The 21,140-nt window shown below is 34.4% G+C and overlaps 1 protein-coding gene across 13 annotated transcripts in view; it reads left to right on the top strand.

Annotated features, from left to right (window-relative positions):
- Positions 1-6,675: 6,675 nt before the first annotated feature.
- The window catches only part of LOC105228910 (longitudinals lacking protein, isoforms F/I/K/T), a 126,647-nt gene continuing 112,182 nt past the window's right edge, over positions 6,676-21,140 (top strand). For 3 of the 13 annotated variants that reach the window (XM_049452366.1, XM_049452375.1, XM_049452372.1), the window contains exons 1-5: positions 6,677-7,448; positions 19,195-19,629; positions 19,702-20,125; positions 20,378-20,935; positions 21,055-21,135. In XM_049452366.1, coding sequence (XP_049308323.1) covers positions 19,456-19,629; positions 19,702-20,125; positions 20,378-20,935; positions 21,055-21,135 — 1,237 coding nt within the window. In that variant the 5' untranslated portion in view covers positions 6,677-7,448; positions 19,195-19,455. Of the gene's footprint in view, positions 7,449-7,544; positions 7,727-10,157; positions 10,650-16,442; positions 16,855-19,194; positions 19,630-19,701; positions 20,126-20,377; positions 20,936-21,054; positions 21,136-21,140 lie in introns of those variants that run through there. The other 10 variants (XM_049452369.1, XM_011208922.4, XM_049452367.1 and 7 more) reach the window with 10 other exon arrangements.

The raw sequence follows: 21,140 nt of genomic DNA, 5'->3' as shown, positions 1-21,140 counted from the left end.
AACGAAGCGTCATCATTAAACCAGCTAATCTTGTTAATCTATTTTTATATGTCTAATTATATTCAAGGTTACAGAAGGGCTCATACACTTCTTCATTTCAGCTTTACTGATGCTTACAGCTTCACGAACCTATTCACAGATCTTTCTTAAAGTAGTTCGCTGGAAGTCTGATCACATCTCAGCAGATTCTACATTTAAGTTTCACCCATACTTGCAGCTTCACGAACTGGATCACATCCCAGTAGATTATGTCAAATATTCACGTAAAGCTCGACAAAGCTTCTCGAGCGCAACCAGGAGGGCAGAGGCACCTTCTCAATTAAAGACCGGAAATTCCAGGTGCATGCCTTCAAATCGTAATCTTTAATGCGCTTGCCGTGGTCGTCATCAAAAGGGCGTCTCTCAACCGAGGCTGTTGTTTCCTTTTCATTAACTTGGCGGGCCCCAAACCCATCGCACAACCCTGAGGAGGGACGGTTCGCCTTCTCACTTTAGCCCGCCTTCAAATGGATGTTTTTTGCCTATCCAAAGGATACTTGGTCTAAGACCGGAAGTCGTAAGCTGCTTGAGCCTTGTGTAAAATAATCGTTTCTGACCACTCCCAATTGAAAGCCGCTCAGAAATCCATCCTCCGGTTATGCTGGCTAGATCATGTCGTCCGAATGAACGAAAACACTCCAGCTCTGAAAGAATAGGGTGTCTCCCAGCTTCAAATGTTAAATCAGCACAAAGCTGGGGAATATCGATCTAATTCTTATCGTGCATTTATTGAGTTTGTTTTTATTATTTAAGATATTCACTTAATCAGGACTAAAACGACGACGTTCAATCAGCCTGAAAGCGAAAGCTTGATAAATTATTATATCGATTGGAAGAAGTATTGAAGATCGTACAGAGCTCAACTAATTCGGTTTAGCTAATTTTTCTTTTGTTCTAATGGAAAAATTGGGAACAACAATTCCAACGTGCAGTAATTGGCGGTCTAGTCTTATCTTCTGACCTAATAAATCGTTTATTGGTTCGAATATTGGTAACGCATAAAAAGATCACCAGACCTACCAGAAAAATTCCTTCTATGACGCATTGGATATAGATTTTTATGTAGATATTGTTGTTGTTGTTATAGAGGCAGAATTCTACCGAGTTGACAGTCCTTGGCCGGATAAAAATCCGAATCCTTCCGCTTACGTAGACCTGACTGTCATGGGAAAGGTGTTTATGTACATAAATCGTTAAACGGTGTTTAAGGTATAGAATTTCGGCCTCGAAAAGGAAAGTGATCTTAGCAGCTTTTGACCTATTCATATATTTTTTAAACTTTTTGAAGCGGTCTTGCGAAAATAATAATTCCATCGTCCTTCCGACGCGGACGATTTCCTCAGCTCATATAGTTTTGAAAGAAATTGAACACTTATGGTAAGACAAACTTAAAATGTGTATCAAATAAAAAGAGCTGGTGGTTATTTGGGACACGTCCGTATGTATTTGGGTATACTATTAACACTGGAAATTACGGCTTAAGTTTGAATGCTTTCAGTGAAGCGTGCATTCGACTTCCTGCTTCAACGAACCAAGCGAATAGTAAAGCTGCTGAAACTAGATAATGACCGCAACGAAGATTCGAGCTCCGGAGAGTGTCTTAAATTCTAGAAATATATCTCAGATCTGTTTACATAAATACAAGTTCCTAAAAGTTCGAAACTTTTGATTGGACTTTTATAAATGAAAGTGTCATTGGAAATACTCTATGTACATATGTTCTCTATGTATGTATGTACGTATGTATGTTCTCCAGTAAGTGCATATGGTATGAGCATTTCATTACGACTAGCAACCCTTATGAAAACAACCTTTTTTCACATTTCGGTGTTCCATTTCCGCAGCAAGGATCAACGCCAAAACCCCTGCGAAGCGCAAAGCTGGTGGTGGGGTTCTCAAATTGCGAAAGCAACAAAAACACAATAACAACCAACCTTTCAATGATGCTTTTGATGTAACGAAAACTAGAGATTAAACATATTTTTAGGCGTAGCAACCGTACTCAAAGTGCACTGCTTACATACATATATACGTGTGTGTGTGCACTTATAACACAAACTTCAGATCGTACCCTGAGTTAACGCACTTATTCACTTCACCCCCAACGCCATGCGACGAACCCACCCTTTCGTGCAACGTCAGTTACATACAGATGTCTGCATTGAGAGGGTGTACTGGCCACCCTACGTGACAAAAGGGACGTGATCTGGGCAGTGCGCTTGATTCGTGGCATGAGCGGACCCCTTCCGCTTCCATACATTGCCTCATTGTCTGCGTCATCGGCAACGGTTCGCTTTTATGTTCGTTTTGTTGTCAGCTTATTCAAATGGGTGTATGTGTGTGTGTGTACGCATTGTTGGTAGTGCCGAGCAGACGGCGCTCTACGTGTGGCACGTCTTTCGCCCCTAATAGCTTGGGTTATTATTTCCAGCACTTTGGGTATGCTTGGGGGTTTATTCGGTTGCAGCTGTCATTGTGCCGAACCAGCAAGTAGCAGCCCAAAGAACGCATGCGTTGAGTTACAAGACTGCAGTCGCGTCGTTTTAGTGAGGGGATCACGCTATAAACTCATCGCTCGATGCGGTCGTTCATATACATGTACATATGTATATATGTACATATGTACTAAGGTCGGTGTTCTCCCCTTGCAAGCGTTCAGGCTTTCGTTGGCCTCACCGCAGCGGGCAAAATTTCCAGTTAACACACAGTGCGTCGGTCGTTCGGCCGTTCGTTCGGCCGGTTGGTGGTGGCTTTTGCTGACATATGCACTCGGGCGTTGCGACTGATGTTGTTCATCAAACGAATACATACACGAATGCGATTGTTTTCAACCCCCTCACTATGTAGATCCGAGCGCTTGATGATTGCTTGTTTGCTCCCATTATTGTGTTTGCTCCCTTCTTAGGCCGTTCGTTACATGAGCCAAGTCAGCCAGACCAGACCACTGCTGTCCCATTATTGTCCCTTGTGTTTATTTAGTTTTTCTCTTATTTAATGTTTTTTGTTTTTGTTGTTTTATGCGGAAAATCAATAATAGGGGTGGATCACGGTTATGTTACTGTTCGTTATTTTATGTGCCAAAGAAAAAACGAATTGGTAAATGTCATTCAGCTTAATATTTTCAAGTATAACTGTACCACGATACTTGTAAAAAATTGCGATCTTTTTACTAGCATATGTACGTAATTATAATATCACCCTTGCAAACCAAGTGGAGAATAAATATACATATGTATGTATAACCTCAAAAGTTCCTCCTGGCATTTTCGCAAATTACAACTAAATTTTTTTTACCGCTAAGCCAGCTTTTGCTGCTCAAGTTCATGCTGACGAAGTTCTGTTCCATTCTAACTAGTCTGGAGTACGTGGTTTATTGTTGTTGTAGGATCATAGAATCTACTTCAAAAATATTTTGAGAACGATCTTGGCCTGACAGCGCTTAAACGAATATAAAATCGAATTCCTTCCAGTCTACAAATCGCACATTTCTGGAAAGTGAACTCTTTTATGCCCTTATAAGATACCCCCGAACGTTGAATGAATATTTTCAGAAGGTTTAACATGAAAATAAGATAAGTTCCCACCGAACGTTCAATGAATATTTACAAGAAATGTTATCAAAAACACACATCCCGACCTTTAATCAACTTTGACTACCGGCAGTAAGCGATTAAGAACATAGTCGTTGATTTGTTTTCCTAAACTTTTCCCTTGGATACCAGACATTTATGTATGTATATCTAACCCTAAGTAGTCGAAAACCTTATTTTAATCAAGTTTCAGCCCGTGTCATCAAGAAAGCCCTGAAAGACCTGAAAGTAAAGCGTATGGCTATTTCCATTCGAAGAGGGATCAAGGTTAAACAAAATGACTTCGGTCAACAGTCAATCAATCTCACGCAAAATCTTCTCATAATTTGATTATGAAGAGAGAGTAAATAATTTCACAATTCTGGACGTCCGTCTTATCTGCTCTTATCAATTTTGGGTAATCAAGCAGCTAATAAATTAAGTATATTCTCAGATGCAAGATGCAGAACTGAATATACCGTCTCAGATCAAATTAAATTTTGAGATACATTAAAGACAAGAACCTAATTAAATTTTTTTAGCAGGCTCAGTATATTACCTTCAGTTTACCCATTTATTCATAAGCAAAATCAACACATTTTTCGAAAATGAGCCGATCCTGACTAATGTAACGTGGACAAGCATTTATTGGAAAGCAATATCAAAAAATGTCTCGAAAATTAGCCGATCCTGACTACTGTAATGTTGGACAAGCAAAAATGGGTTCTTAAAGATCAATAAAGATTTTGTTAGATTTGCACACTGCCACTTTGCAGAATATGGCTTTCATCCCCCTTCGGAGCGCATATCAAAATTGTTACTTTTTTACAGGAGTTTCCTTTTGATCAACGTGAAAAAATATGCTGCCATGAAAAAACTTCTCAAAATCTCAATCGGAAGAGGTCTTTAACATGTAGAACCCTCGATTTAACATTCCTGATCTTGTCTCAGTAAGTCTGTAAGAACTTTCTTAATGGATTTTGGGATCTCAAGGGCCACTGGCCGGTATTTAATCCCTACATCAAATCTACTGAACTTAATAACTGTAAAATCATTGAGATTCCGAAAGCTGGTAACGTTCTTAAATTACTTACTAGTTGTACGTCAAATCACAATGTGATAAAATATTGTATCTTTCTATAAACGAAGATTGTAGTTAGCAATAAATACTGGCAGGGTTATATACATACATATATAACTTGCGAGAATTCAAATAATTTTTAGTTATTTTTTTCAATTTCGAGTTTACAGCATAAGTACTCATGTACATATATTTGTATGTGGGTGTATTCAGCAGCGGTTATCAGCTGAACTCCGCTAGTTCCGCTAAAAATATAAAATACAGATTTAATTTTGAGTGTGCAGATGTTATACGCTATATGTATGTACATATGTAGTTTAAAAGCTATCAAAGCGCGTATCGGTTAGTTGTTGTTGTTTCATAAGTTGTTGTTTCTAACGAGTGACGAATTAAACTCACTAATTGCTCAACGCTGACGTAGGAAAATTTAATCTTTGAACAAAAAAAAACAAATACAATTCCCGACGTGCTTTTCGAGTGTGCCGATGTACTTCGTGTAGCTTTTTGCGCATATTTGTTTTTTTTACATATGTTTATAGATTTACTTAACAACATGCCAGCAAGAGTTCTTTCAAATAAATTTATGTTATCGGTGAAGTGCTTAGTGAAAATTTTGTTACTGGCGCAGTATGTGCTCATAATTCTAAACAAAGCTTAATCAAAGCTCTATCAAGCGCTTTTTTCTTAGCATTATATAACAATTTGTACTGAGTTTGGCTTATTTTTATATTTTATTCGATATTTTCATTTTGAAACGATTTTGCAATTTCCGCTGCATTTACGCTCATTTCGGCCAGCGTTGAAAATGGCGTCGCTTAACAAAAGCTCATCACGTATAAGCTCAAAAGGATATTACTGACAAATAATCTACGCTGATTATATAATTTATAAAAAAGTATATATGTATGTATGTACATATGTAATAATTATGTATGTACAATTACACGAAATTAAAATTTTCCACATATTATATACTCATATAAACATACATACATATACATATAGTAAGTATGTACATATGTAAATTTCTAATTGTGAAATTATAGCCAGTTGAACCTGTAACCATCGTCAAATTCGTAATAAAATATATTTTTATAATGACTTCGTTGATCTACATAATACATAATGTCTACACATGAAATATTTATTGTATATTTACACACATGCATACGTAAGTATGTGTATACTCACCCCCTCTATGGCTGCTCGAGTAATGGTGCAACTTTCAAAGTTATAAGAACATGCTAAATACGAAAATGAATATGTGTACATATGTATGTATAATTAAATATATCTGTACGTGTGTTTGTGTATATATGTGCGTGCCTGTCCAACTCGCAGATACATTAATAAACCAGTACATATGCTCATAAAATTACATACATATATACGCTTGTAAAATTACTTTTCACATACATACATATATACATTACAACCTAGTGCACACTTACAAACATAAATACACATTGTAGATATGTGTTCACTTATGTAGGCTGTGTATTTCATTTTTGCTCGAATGTGGGTGTGAGATTTCTATTAAAACTCTGAAAGAGATTTCGTAGCTTTTGACGATCAATATGTTCGTCACACATAAGTAGACACATACATACATGCATGCATACATATGTACATATGTGCTTATGTATATTCATACAAACAACAATTCATTATTCATAGTTTTGGGGATATTATGCACACAGGCAGACATACACATGCACAGAGCAACCTTTCAAATTGAGAAGAGAGTTGCCGCGCTACCGTGAGAGCGAGCGAAATCTTGAGTGTTGAGGTGGTAGGCGCCTTTACCTACACCTATTGGGGTGGCTTTAAGCCACATTCATCTCGTACAATATTGCATGTAGTTGTTGTTGTTACTATTACAATTGTGTTAACGTCGTGTATATCGTGTGCTTTTGTGCCCCTCAAATGTGCAAAGTTGTCGAAATGCCTGGCCTGACGCATTGGAGGGTTCGGACGATATTGTGCTCAACTGGCTGCCGCAGTAACAATACAAGCTCTCAGGAATACGGTCGGTCCAGCGGGTGGACGATAGTTGCTTACATTTTTACTAAGTAACTAAGCAACACCAATATTGTTACTAGCGTACATATACACATACATACATACAAAACCACAAAAGAAATATACAAACACACACGCTCTAAAGTATAGAAGGAAAAAGATTATAAACGTGAAAAGCGCAAATTGCACGTTCGTTCAAAAAGAAATAATAAAAAAATAGAAATAGAAATACTTACATGCATACATATAGTATACAATATAAACGTATTAAAGCTAGTGTGCGCTACTTATTTATGTGTGTGTGTGAAATTCATAAAGTAAAGAAAAACTGAGAAAAATTAACAAAACAAATGAAAAAACGAAGAAATATTTAATAATAAAATTAAACAACATGACCAAATGCATAACCATTAACTGCTAAGTGTTAAACGTTTTCGAACATAAGTATCTGTGAAATCGGTACGCTTTTTCGCTTCTGTATGTATTATGTGAGGTATATTGGAACCAGAAATTGGGGAAAATTCGTGCATGTCAAGCAAAAACAGTTGGTGTTAAGGTCGTGCGGAAAGTGTGACAGTCAGTGAAGGGTGCATGACAAATGCACACATACGAGCATATTGTAACAACAAAAATAAAAAATGTACGCAAGTTTGACAGCTTAAGAAGTGCAGCGCTAGAACCATAACATTACCTGATGCATCTCTTCGCAAGAGAACTGGAGAGAGCGTGCCTAAAAAGTAAGTTTTGAAAGTTCTATTTTTTTTTACTTTTTTTTAATATATACATATGTATGTATGTTTGCATATAACTGCATACAAATATGTAGGTATATATAAACGTGTATGTTTTTAAGTAGCTACAAATTGAAATATACCAGTTTAGCAACGTTATTAGTTAGTAATTGCAAGCCGGTACCGCGTGACACCAAATACAGTTATTTTTTCGCGATGTCATAACCGAAAAATATTTCAAATATATTTAAAATACGTTTTTAAATAATAAAATAATGCCAAAAGTAAATGTTTTTTAATATGTACATAAACATGTATTCCTTTACGAATAAGAGAAGTAAAAACTTATTTTTATACTTAGGTATTATTATTTTTAGAACATAGAGTGACATGACACCTGACTAAAGTATTACAAAAAAATTTATTTACTTAAATACATACAACTCGTATATGGTATACTATTTTTCCTCTATGAGTGCCCTTTTATTTTATAAAGTATAGTGCCAGAATGGTACCAGAAATCTTAAATTACTATTAACTCCATATTAAATAAATAATAAAGCTGTTTTCTCAACAAGCAATTCCAAAGACGCGTACCAACTTGGGATTGAAAATTCGGCAACAATTTAGAAAACTAAAAATTTAGGAAGAGCTTGGGTCTTTATAAAGACAACAACAAAACCGAAATTTTTGCGTTTATTGTTGACAAAACTAGTCCCATATTCGATGAAAAACCTCATACTTCGAAGGGTAAATATTTCTGACATAGAAAGATTTTGTTTTCAAAGAACCAGCTAATTGTCGAAAAACATTTATATGGACACGCAAGTAGAGGCCAATATATAACAAGTTTACATTACATAAAAAAATACCTTTCTCCAGCATCCCAACGTGTGGGTAATCAGGAAATCACTTACTCTATCTCTTACGTTGTAGATTCAAAGGAATCATTTCCTGTTTTGGTTTACATGTGTACGTAAAGTCAAATTCAAATCAAAATTGTAGCGGAACACTATTGGTATTTAAAAAAGATATACATAGTTCCGGTTTAATAAATTTCTTTGTATTGAAAAAAGACTATTACTATATTGCTATTCTCTCGAATACTATATTGCTATTCTCTCGAAATTATCATGAAAAAATGAACTAAGTTGGTCTAAACCAGTACCTTTCATTAGTTCCCTTTAGCACACATAAAACGCTGTGGCTCAATTCCCAGAAGCCTTGTATTTTTGGATAAAAAAAAACAATATTCAAAATCATACCATAAGCACTGAATTGCGCCGACGCCAACTACGTACCTCTCTTTGGTTCAACCGAAGCATGGCGCATAAAAATCGATCACATTAGCTCAACCGTAAAAGACACATTTGGTTTGGTTGGCGTTCACATGAAGTGCAAGTACAAATTCTGCTTTGGATCTATGGCCATAGTTCTAAGAGCGATGTTGTTGTAATTTTTAATGAAAAAAAAAATATTTAAGGAAATTCACGTCACTTCGTTATGTTTGCCTGTTTCGAAGAAGACAGTGACAGGATTGTGACTCGCAACGTCATGAACGAAGCGTACTAACATGTAATTTAAATAAGGCTGTTTAACGCCACACGTCACGTGTATTTTTCTGTTAAATATAGTCCAAGAAGAGTACCGGAATGAAATCGTCGTAATTAGTATTTTTCTCATTCTCGGTTTCCACCAATTTAAGAGATATCTAACTGATTGTGCAATGAAATTGTTTGTTCAGATGTGTGTTTTTCTATAACAAATCCCTTAATTTAATAGATAAGAGCACGAAAGCTTCTAAACCTTATGTTAATTCTAATTAAAATAGCTTTGAGTAAATGTTTGTTATCTAATTATTTATTTTAAAGGACTTTCTAAGCTTTGTTCTATCAACTGTAGCGATTTATATAACCTGAATAAGGTATATAAAGTGTAGCACCCAGAAGGACACGTCGGAGATAGGGTCTCCCTGACCAGTGTGACGAGCCGAGTCGTTTCAGCTACATATGTATGTCCGTCTGTCTATCCGTCTGTATATTTGCGAACTAGTTACTAAGTTTAGGAAATATCGATCTGACGTTCTTTTCTCCCCAAAAACTGAATGATCGAAATCAAGTGCTTTTTTGGAAAAGCTATCTTGACGAAATTTGCCACGGGTTATGATCTAAAGCAATAATGCAATCACCAAAGAAATGTTTAGATCAGATCACTGTAGCGTATAGCAGCCATACAAACTAAACGATCGGAATTCGATCCCACGACAGTCGGGTGTACATAACCGAAATGGACTCGGATTTTTATCCGTTCGAGGACTGTCAACTCGCCAGATTTCTTCCGCTACAACAACAATAATAACGATCGGTATCCAGTTCTTGCCTGAAAAAACTTTTTCATTTGGCGAAAAAACTTCAAAATCAAGTTATTGTAAGGAAACTATGTTATAACTTCGGTGCAGACGAAGTTAACGTTTCTTCTTGTTTCTGGTTTTTACTTACATGTACTTTGTACATTGATTGCTAAAGATGTTTACAGTTCTTTCTGACACTACTATAGAAAAATTAATAAAGAGTTAAAACACAATATTATTATATTATCAATAAAGTTGCAGAATATTTTTCTCAAAAATTAACAAAAACATATGTGCATATGTATGTACGTACTTGTAAATAAATTAAACATTCCGTAAATGTTTCAAAGTTTTGTGAAATATGTATGTAATGTGAACATGGACCTGTCATCAAATACAAATGCACTTACGTATGTTTCTACTTACATACATACATACATACGTACATATGTAAATGTTAATGTTAACAATAACAAAATAAATTATTTCGTTGCTTAGCACCTTAGCGCCCGCATACTCGCACTTTGCTTTTCCTTACCGAAACTTTACACATAACGCTTTCAAGTGAGTTAACTGAACGTGTTGGTGAGAGCGCCGAACAGGTGTCCATGTGTGCGTGGATTTTCTCTCATACATAAACACACACACGGAAGCAAGCACACTTGACAGTGTATTGAATTTTTCGAAGATGGAAACGAATTTGAAGTTCTCAGGTCGAAGCTCGTGCTGGCATGGCGAACTTTTGCAGTTGAAGCGACGTCGTGCATGATTAAAAGCGTTTGGAGTCTCAGCTCCGCAACGGGCGTTGGAAAAACTTTCATACACTTATGGATACAAAAATAAGGAGCTAAAAAGAAGTAAATTTCTGTAAAAATTAAAAATATTTAACATATTTGTTTCTATTTTACATACATACATCTGTATATGTGTTAATGTATGTATGTATATAATGTTGAAAAAATTGAAAACTTTCACGAATTTGTGCGGGTTTTGTGCAGGACAGTGAAAAGCAGTAGCAAAATTACTGGAAAGTTTCACAATAACCATGAAAAAGCATATTTAAAAAGATGAAATCGAAAATTATGTATATGCATGCAAATATGCCATGTACATATGTGTTTGTGAATTTATGAAAGTGTGTGTGTGAATGCAGCTGGCGAACATGGAATAAAAATTTTGCAGTGCCGAGTTTAAAAATTACACATGCACAAGCATTTTTACTTACATACATTAATAAAAAAAAATATGAAAAAGTAACAAGTAAAAGCCAAAAGCTGATGGCATTCGAAAAATTTCTGTGCGCAAGTAAAACATGATCACTTCAAATTAAATTATTGGGTGTGCCAATAGGTTTTATGTGGCATATCTATGTAGATACTTATATATATTTATGTACGTGAGTGTATGTAAATGATGACCTATGTGGTTTTTATGTATGTGAGCACTTACAATTATACAAAAAATTATACTAAAATACGTATACTTGCATATGTATGTATTTGAAGCAGGCAGCTGTACTTTTTCTCTAATTGGTACATTTGCACATTTATGTACATTTGTATGTAGATATGTAAATATTTGCATTTTCTCTGCGCCCGTGTATTGGTGCAATGAGCTAAATTAATGTGCATGTGTGTGGGTGAAATGAGAACTTAACCAGTGGATTCCCTCATACGTATGTATGTACATATGTGCAAAGCATACTTGAAAAAAGTAATAACAGCAACAACAAAACAAAATATGTGTATTCTGCATAAATATTTAAACAAACATTCATGCAATCATATGTACATATATATGTATGTACATACATATGTATTTTCGTAAGTTTGTGACTTATTGACGAACAACGACAGCGAATGCATGGAGCAGCGCAACGTGCGCTCATATGTTCATACAGCGAGTGAATCCCACAATAAAACAGTATTTCTCATGAATAACAGAACGCATGTGCATATTTATGTATGCACGTGTGTACATTGTATGTATTGCTGTGTGCAAATTTGTAAATGCAGTGCAAACAATGAAGTGTGACATTCTTAAATGCTTTTTGTTTTTTTTTTTTCATTTTTGCTCTCGTTTTCAAACAGTATTCCAACCAGTGCTACTAATTTGTTTAGAAAAAAACACTTGGTTTTGGTGCCTGTGTGTTTCGGAAACAAGTTAATTAGTTGAAATTACAAACGGTTCTTAATGTTCGAAACGCTTTTCAAATCATCATTACATAAGTGTACGTTTTGACGACTGCACTTGCGTTTTGTATGCAGATACACATGCATATGCATACAACAAACACACACATGAGCGCACACAAACATACATTTAAATGACAGTGCGTGCGTGTGTGCGCTGTCTCCTTGCTCAATAGACGCGAAGAGGAAACTTCTTAAAGTTTCACTTCGTAAATCTGATCTTAAAATAGAAGTTAATAAGAATTACGGGGAAATTGGAGAGAGACCTTATTTATTATTTTCCTTTTTTTTTGAAATTCGGCCAGTAGCGGAGACAAACAATGGAAATGGCAGCCATTTGTAAATTGTCTGCCACCGGTGCGACGGCAGCCATTTTGATTTTTCCGCGTACCATTTTCATCATTGCGAGTCTGTTTGTATGTACATACATACATACATATGTATGTGGTGAATGTACACTGTCATTGTCAAATAACCCACAAAGCTATGCTTGTGCATTTATAAATGTAAATGTAACTTTAAAATATAAATAAATGCAAATTTATTTAAAGTTTTTAATGTTTATATTACAAATTGGATATACTTATGTACGTGAAGCTTTCTCCAGTTGAAAATTTGCGCTTTTATAGGATCAGAATTAAAAATGGTGTGCGTATTACAGTGCTATTTTCGGTGTAATTGCATGGATGTACATGCATATGTACATATATACATACATACATATGTTTATTTGTATCTTTTGTTTTATGTACTGTCAAGTGTACAAATTAACATGAAATAGGTAGGAAAAATCGATTTCATGCTTATGTGTGATCGATACATAATTTGTATAACTATTTCCAAAGCAATTTAATATAAGTATGTATGTACATATTTTAAATATTTCTGTATACATATGTACATATATGTACATACATTTATGAACAATTATGTTTATGTTTAATTATCGAATGAAAGTGCAGCCACTACTCATTGCAAGTTAAAACTTAATTATTAGTGCATTTTAATTTGTAGTTGTGAAGGAGGATATCGAGAGACTTGAAATAATTTGAATTTGCAAGTTCTAAAAGTTTTTTATTTATTTTTATAATCTTGTTATGGCTTAGGGAAAGGAGATTGGTAATGTAGTATAAACTAACTAAAAGCAGCGCTAGGAATATTGAAATATGCGATATTTTCTCACTTTTGTCCGTATTACTCCTTTGTTTTTTAGCCACTTGGTTTACATTATCTAAATTCAAATCGAACTCCTAACCTAACTTTAGAACCTTAAGCTTTCAAAGCCATAAAAAGTCTTAAAATATCGAGTTCTACGATTTTTAGAAGTTTTGTACGAAAAATAATATAATAACTTATCGATAAATAGACAACTCACGCCCATAAAAACAGAAACCAAAAGTCGCATCCCTAATTTGGTACGTACCTTGAAGTTTATTTGCTATAAATAAATAAATTAATGCTTATCCTGAAGTTCTGTTACAGAACTTGACTTGGAAGCATATTTTAACAAATTCTTTTCAAAATAACTGAAATCAACCTTTTTGTACATACATACATACTTATGTATGTAAGCAAGTATATTCCCAAATGGCCTTGTATCCAAAATCTGTTCTCATCTGTATATGTATGTGTGTATTGTATATCTCTTCATATTTTTAATAATAAATATTTTTTAAGCGGACCGTTTTGACTAAGTCGATAATTGTTGAACTAATATCATAGTATTTGGCCTTGAAAATAGGAAAAATACTTGGTAGTGCATTTGAAAAACGATCTTTGTAGAAAGCCATTATCTGGACTCATGGTCAAATGAATTCGTATATGGTATTTGGAGGGCACAAATGCGCACACATATTTAAATATCTTTATATGTACATATGTCCAAGTGTACGTTGAAATCGCGATCTTAGGTAGTTAGATTTTTTCAGGTACCAACGTAAAAGTTTTTTTGTTTGCTCCACGCAGAAAAACAATTTCTCCAGACAAGCGGAGATATGATCTTTGTTGGGACGGTATTTACATACATACATATGTACATGCATATCAATCGCTAACGCAAGTCTCCAGCTGTCTATATTTCCACTATATAGAACCACAACAACATGAAAATGTTTGGTAAATTATTCGTGCCACTATTGTGAAAAAGCTTGTTCAATTGTTCACAGAATATACATATGTATGTACATATGTACATACAAGATATTAGATTTGCCACCACTTTATATTAGTGTGGCTAATTCAATAATTATACACAAAGCAAATACACATATTCATTAAATTTTAAGCAAAAATATACATATGTATGTATGTATATGTACGTACATACATATGTACATTCATAAATAAACAGCTGATAAAATCGTTAAAAATTTATTGAACTTCGTAAATTTTAAAGGTAGTGATGTCATAATAAATTTGAATGATATGTAGATATCAAATGACATTTATTCATGCAAACATGCATACACATGTATGTATGTAAGTATGTATAAAGCATTCCGCTTTTAACATTTTCTTTAACTTTTCTGTATGAGAGTTAGAAAAAATGTTAAAAGGGAAACAAAAACTAAATTGCTTAGTTGATCTCTCATAAGTGCAAGTATCTCCATACATAAGTATGTATGTATGTATGTATCTCTGGAACATGCATGCATACATACATACAATCACGTTGCAACGCTCTCCACACTTTCCAGTTCAATCTCGCAAATTTATTGAAACTCATTTAAATGTTTTTAAAAAGGAACTGCATGCGCTCACCAGCGATGGTAACGTCAGAGGTCTGTCTATGCGTAGCCTTGACGAACTTTCCACGTACATACATATGTACGTGGCAATTTTTTTATCCGGTCGTAAATGGTCATTACATAAATAACACATGTATGTATATATGTACATGCATTTGTATGTAAATAATATACATATATACATGTACCAATGGTTTGAAAACTACCCTAATCTCGCGAAATTCTCGCAAAACTTCAGGGTGAATTAAGGCTTCTTTTAAAGATCCCCATGTACACATAAATACAAACATACATACATTCATGTAAGCACGAGCATGTGTAAGCATAACGACGGCTCTTTATATTGATCGACGCTGTGTAGGCATATACAGACATACGCACGTACGTTTATACGTTCAGATACAGCTAAGTAAGCATGTTCTCAAAACGAAAATGACTGCAAGGGTGCTTAAATTTGTAAATAGGTTCGTATATACATACATACATATGTATATGTAGGAGAGTTTGTAAAATAATAGCATGGGGAGAGAATTTAGAACTCTGCACACTACAAGAGGGGAAATGTAATAAAGTAGGGGTAAGGAAGAGAATTTAAGGCAATAAATATAGCTCATATGATTACACACACATATCCGTCCATTTGTCGTATGCATACATATTTGTGTAGATGTTGCAAGTTGTTAGTGGGTTGATATTTTAAAATAAATTTGAAGCATAAAAATGGAAAATGACTGCTGGAGAGTTGAACTTCGCAACATTTTGTATGTATGTATGCTTCATTGATGGCGATAGCATACCTAAACGCAGAGAACTTGAAAGACTTTTCGTGTTCTCCGCTGAAAAAACCCCAACTTGTTCGTTACTATCGTTTCATTTTCAACAGTTTCGTCGTTTGCGGTTGTTTTCCCATCAAAATTTCGTGTAAGTGGCCAGATTGAAATGCGAAATTGATGGAAAATTTCAGAAACATACGTTGAATATGACAATATAATCCTGCTTTAAGACGAATTTATAATTAAAACGGATAGCTTTAAAAATCTGTCACTTGTGTAAGTAAATTTTGGAAAAAACGTTTTTTCCGGATATATATGTACATACAATTATAAAAGACTTTGCTTTACAAACCACGATCATTGGCACTTATGTACATATGTCCGCTGTAAGAATATATAGTGTTTTTATTAGCAAAAATCAAGAATGAAAATTTTATAATTATGCTTATTATTATTATAAAGCTAAATTAATTAATACTATGATCTTTTTCTAAATATGATCAATCCACCGATTTATCTAAGAAACTTTTAAATTTTTGCTATGAAGTAAAAAGAAAATTCGAATATGTTATCGTTATCCATGTTTTGATCCTTAATTATTTTTATTCGCTTAGCAATTCTTTTTTCAAAATGTTGGTCGGGCTTATGTTTTTCGCTTTAATGTGTTCATTTTGATATCAGCTAAGCTACTTACAGATTTTCAGTTTTCCATGTATGATGGCAACCTTGACGGAAATTCATGATTTTCTTTTTGATTCTCTTCGTGTTCACTTCTGTTTCAATTCCACCAGTAATAAATATGTTTGCATATATTTATATATGTGTATATATATGTTTTTTTTTTAATATTTCTACATTAAATAATAGCAGAGTTGTGCAGCAGTTAGCAACCGGAGGGTAAACATACATACTTACATGTAGAAAAAGGTATATAAATTTACATGTAGATAAAGTAGTTAGTACATAATTGTGTACCTGAATATAATATAGATGTATGCAAGTGTAGAGAACGAAACGAAAATTCCCCTTACTCCATTTCTTCCCTCGTTTGCGATCGTGTTCATATTACGTACCTGAGTATGCTGCTTCAGTAGGAGAGAGAATCTATGATTTCCCTTAATATGTTTCGCACGTAAAGCTGAGAAATTGAGGGACAGCGGCAAACTCGTTATTATATTATATGGCGTCGGCTATTGCTATTGCTGTATTGCTGGCTGGCCTGTTTACCTCTCGTTTGTGGATTGTCGTTCGTGATGCGCCAGTTGAGTTTAGGCTGTTGGAGCTTTTGTTTGTGTCTGCTTAATTTTTCGCGGTTGTTTTGGTGAAAAAGAAAGTTGAAGTCTGGAAAATGTGAGTTATTTAAACATTTATGTTGTACTTAAATACATACATATGAAGTGTATGTGTGCTGCTTTGGTTTTTTTTTTGATAAGGAAATATGTGTTGATAAAAATATTTGTATTTGAAGAAATACTTTACATCTTCGTATAAAAATAATCATAAGTATATATATGCATATATGTATGTGTGTATATGAGTACAATATCGAAAAGTACAACGTGGAGTGTTAAAGAAAATCAAGTGAAATTATGCCAACTAATTGATATGTGTGTGTATACGTGCATCAGCATAATAGTTTCGCTGCTTTGCATGATATTCTGAAGGTGTTTTTTCTCTCCAACTATGGATTATTTCACAAAATATATATGGACATTTATGATAAATAATTATTAAAAAATCATTTTAAAGAAACTGTAATTGAAAAAGATCTTTGCATGATGTTTTAATTTTGAAGTACATAATTATGTCCATAGAGACTTTCGGACACCACAGTAGTGGTAAAAAAAATCGTTGGTTGGTGAATTTCCTCAAGGAAAGGAAAGTGCAGAATAACGGGCGTTATTGGCAAAACAGGCAAAATTGCTTGCTTAATGAAGAGAATAAAAAGTAGCAGTGGCAACACTGTTGGGGAGGAAAAGTAACGAGCGCAAACTGTACGCTAGCTACGAAATCGAACGTCGGGCGGGAAGCCGAACAATAATTTCGCGCGGTGGTGACAGCAAAACGAAGTCGAGACATGTTGGTTGTTTAATCTATGCTATTTGTTGTTGTGCTGGTCGCATTTGAGCTGTTAACGGTGGTAGTAGTAATTTATCCCCACATTCATATTAACGGTGCTTCCATTTTGTTCGAATTTTTCTTCTACTGTTCTCACAACATGTTATTGTGTTATACATACTAGCTAGCTGACTCGGCTGTTTGGCTGCTAATCATAAGTTTGTCCTTTGAAGATTGTATATTCTTTTGAGTTGCTTCTATTTTTGATATATTTAGCATATATTCCTCAACTATTCGTAGAGAAAGTGCATTTCAATCGATACAGTGAAGAGTGAACTAACATAGTGACTAAAAGTATTGAAGGTAGATACTTATACATATAAAGAAGGTATTTGTGTACAGAAGTTATATATTTTGCTGTTGCATACGCTAATGCAAATCAAGTTTACATATCTGTTGCCAATATTATCGTATAACAAACAAAAAACTGTGTGAATGTATTTTTTAATAACAAATGGTGTATTATTTAAACAAAAATATTGAAGAATTTTCGTTCATAAATTTTTGTTGGTGTGAACCGTGGTAACTTTGGGCCATGCTTGCATTAGAAAAGTGAGAAAACATTGCCTTGTGTTAGAAAGTCACATGCTGCGCCACATGCAGATACATTTATGATAAATATTAAAACGAGATAAAGCAAACATTAAGTTTGGTTCGATGTACATACATATATTATATATGTACAAACCTTTATTGACAGAATATATTATATACAACATTGTTATTGTAGAACAAACAAGATATAATATATATTAATAATTTAGTATTTCTGGTTTTTTAATAAATGTTAGATTTTTAAAGATCAGTATACAATTTCTGGTTAGGTAGCTGGGCGGTCAGTATATGCAAATTAAAATAGATCTGCACATAAATATAGGATAAATATTGTTGAGCTCCCATGGAATTGATTGAATCTTACTTCACTTTTTCAACATGATCAGCTGTAATTCTAAATTTTTCAGAGGAACATAATATTTTCTTAAATCATATTTCATTACATGCTGAACAGGGTATATTGACTTTGCCACGAAGTACATATGTTACACCCAGAAGGGCACGACGGAGACCCCATAAAGTACCTAAGGAGGTACATTTATTAATGATGAAATATAAATATGTATCAGAGTAACTAATTGATTTAGCCATGTCCGTCTGGTTATATGCAAACCTAGTCTCCCAATTTTTGAGTTTATGAACGTTCAAAAGCATGATCCTCTGTAGAAAACTTTTTAATTGACAAGATATCTTCACCAATTTGACATGGATTATTGGTTAAAGCAATGGTACGATCTCCAATGAATTGCTCAGATCGCAGTATTATTATAACAAACTCGCTCTTGTATCGTAGTTAACGCTTATTTTTAATATTAAATAATTCGGATATTCCGAAATTAAATAGAAGTTATTAGGGTAGCCGGTCGAATATTTATTTACTCTACTGCTTTGCGGAATAAAAAACAAAAGTTTATATGATATTGTTGTGTATATACAAAAAGTAAAGAATAATATTTGAAAATAAATACTAGAAAAAAATCAATATTTTAATCTTAATTTATTCTTTTTATATTTCAGTTACAATTACTGTTGCAGTTTCAATATTGTGAAGGAATTCTCTAGTTATAACATTTTGGTATTACATTTCTAACTACATTCATTCAAAGTCTACAAAAACAGAAAATTGAGAAAACACTAAAAACTGCAAAATTATAATCTGTTGCGGGATTGGTTTCCCCATATAATTTTCACCATAAATTGCCCATCATTAAACAATACTGCTTTTAACATTGGCGTCATAACTACATCCTCGTGGGACCATCGCTGTCAGTTGGCGCCATGGAGGACGATCAGCAGTTTTGTCTTCGGTGGAACAACCATCAGAGCACGCTAATTAGCGTATTCGACACTCTGTTAGAAAATCAAACACTTGTCGATTGCACATTAGCCGCTGAGGGAAAATTCCTTAAAGCTCATAAAGTGGTGCTGTCTGCATGCAGTCCATTTTTTGCCGTAAGTATATTTATATACCTTAGAAAATTGCAATTTTCAATTGATTAATGTGTTTGTTTTGTATATTTTTAGACTTTACTGCAACAGCAGTATGATAAACATCCGATATTCATTTTGAAGGATGTCAAATACCAAGAATTGCGTGCCATGATGGACTATATGTATCGTGGGGAAGTTAATATTTCGCAGGATCAATTAGCTGCATTGCTTAAAGCTGCGGAATCACTGCAAATCAAAGGTCTGTCAGACAACCGCAGTGGTAGTACGCCGAAAACAGAACAACACCGTGGTTTAAATGTACCTGGAAGTGGTAGTAGTATCGGTGGTGGTGGTAAATTGAGTGGTTATACACTCGAGCAGACGCAGTCGAAACGTCCTCGTGTTGGACCATCCCCCATGGAGACTGCCGATATATCAGGTTCCCGCGAGGGCTCATCTAGTCCATCTAGACGTCGAAGGAAAGTTAGACGCAGGAGTGTGGAAAATGCTATGTCCGGTAAGTATCTTAAAAGCAAAATTTGAATATAATATTGGTTTTCATAATCTCAAAATTCCAAACAAAAAAAAATTAATGAGGAATAGAAAAGTTTTATTTGGATTTAACAATATTGCACTCGATTTTAAAGTATTAATATATTTGTGAAGAATTCTTAAGAATTATTTTGACACAATTTTAAAACCCAATAAAATATCTGTATATCATACTTAAAGTAACATGAATTAATTCGAATATTTTTAATGTTTACAGCAGACATACATGACAATTCCAACTCTTCTCAAATCAATCAATCGTCACTTCAACCACAACAACAACAGCAACCACAAACTAATGCAAGTCTAACTGGGGTTGGGGCCTTAGCGGCAGCCACCTCTTCACTTCCAGTTTCGGCATCCGCACTATCGACCGGTTCAAGTGGTGTTTTAGCAGCAACTGGTTCCATAGTTAGCACACAAGGCACTACTCAGCAAATGACCACAAACATTACCAAAAAGACTGAAAGCGTTAAGGGAGCAAGCGATGCCATGAATTCAGAAAATATACCAACAGTGGGTGTAGTTGGTACCGGAGACGAACAAAATGTTGAACATCTTAAGAGTGAAAAGTCCAATCACAAACAAAAGTCATCGGCACCTGGTGTTGCTGGTAAAGAAACTGCCGAAATGGTAATCGAACCGAAAAGTGAATATGAAGAAGAAGGCAATGAGGAAACCGTTGAAGATTTAACATTAGACGATGAGGAAATGGGTATGGATGATTTAGATCAAAATGCCGGTACAAGTCAAGCTGGTGAAGGATCGAGTCAAGGTGAGACAATGTCAAATTTAAATGAACTACAAAAATAATTGCATGCAATTTTACAATTTTGTAGTTTTGTAAATTATACGTTTGTCTATAATCTGTTTTTGTGTTTTTCTTATTTAAAGGATATGCACCGTGGCAACATGACAGATCTCAGGACGAGTTATTATTGGCGCCACAAGAAGCACAGCAACGGGATCCACAAGGTGAG

Source organism: Bactrocera dorsalis, chromosome 3 (genome assembly GCF_023373825.1).
Source record: "Bactrocera dorsalis isolate Fly_Bdor chromosome 3, ASM2337382v1, whole genome shotgun sequence".
NCBI lineage: Eukaryota > Metazoa > Arthropoda > Insecta > Diptera > Tephritidae > Bactrocera > Bactrocera dorsalis.
The sequence above is the reverse complement of the archived record's forward strand: the minus strand, read 5'-3'. Positions and strand labels throughout refer to the sequence as shown.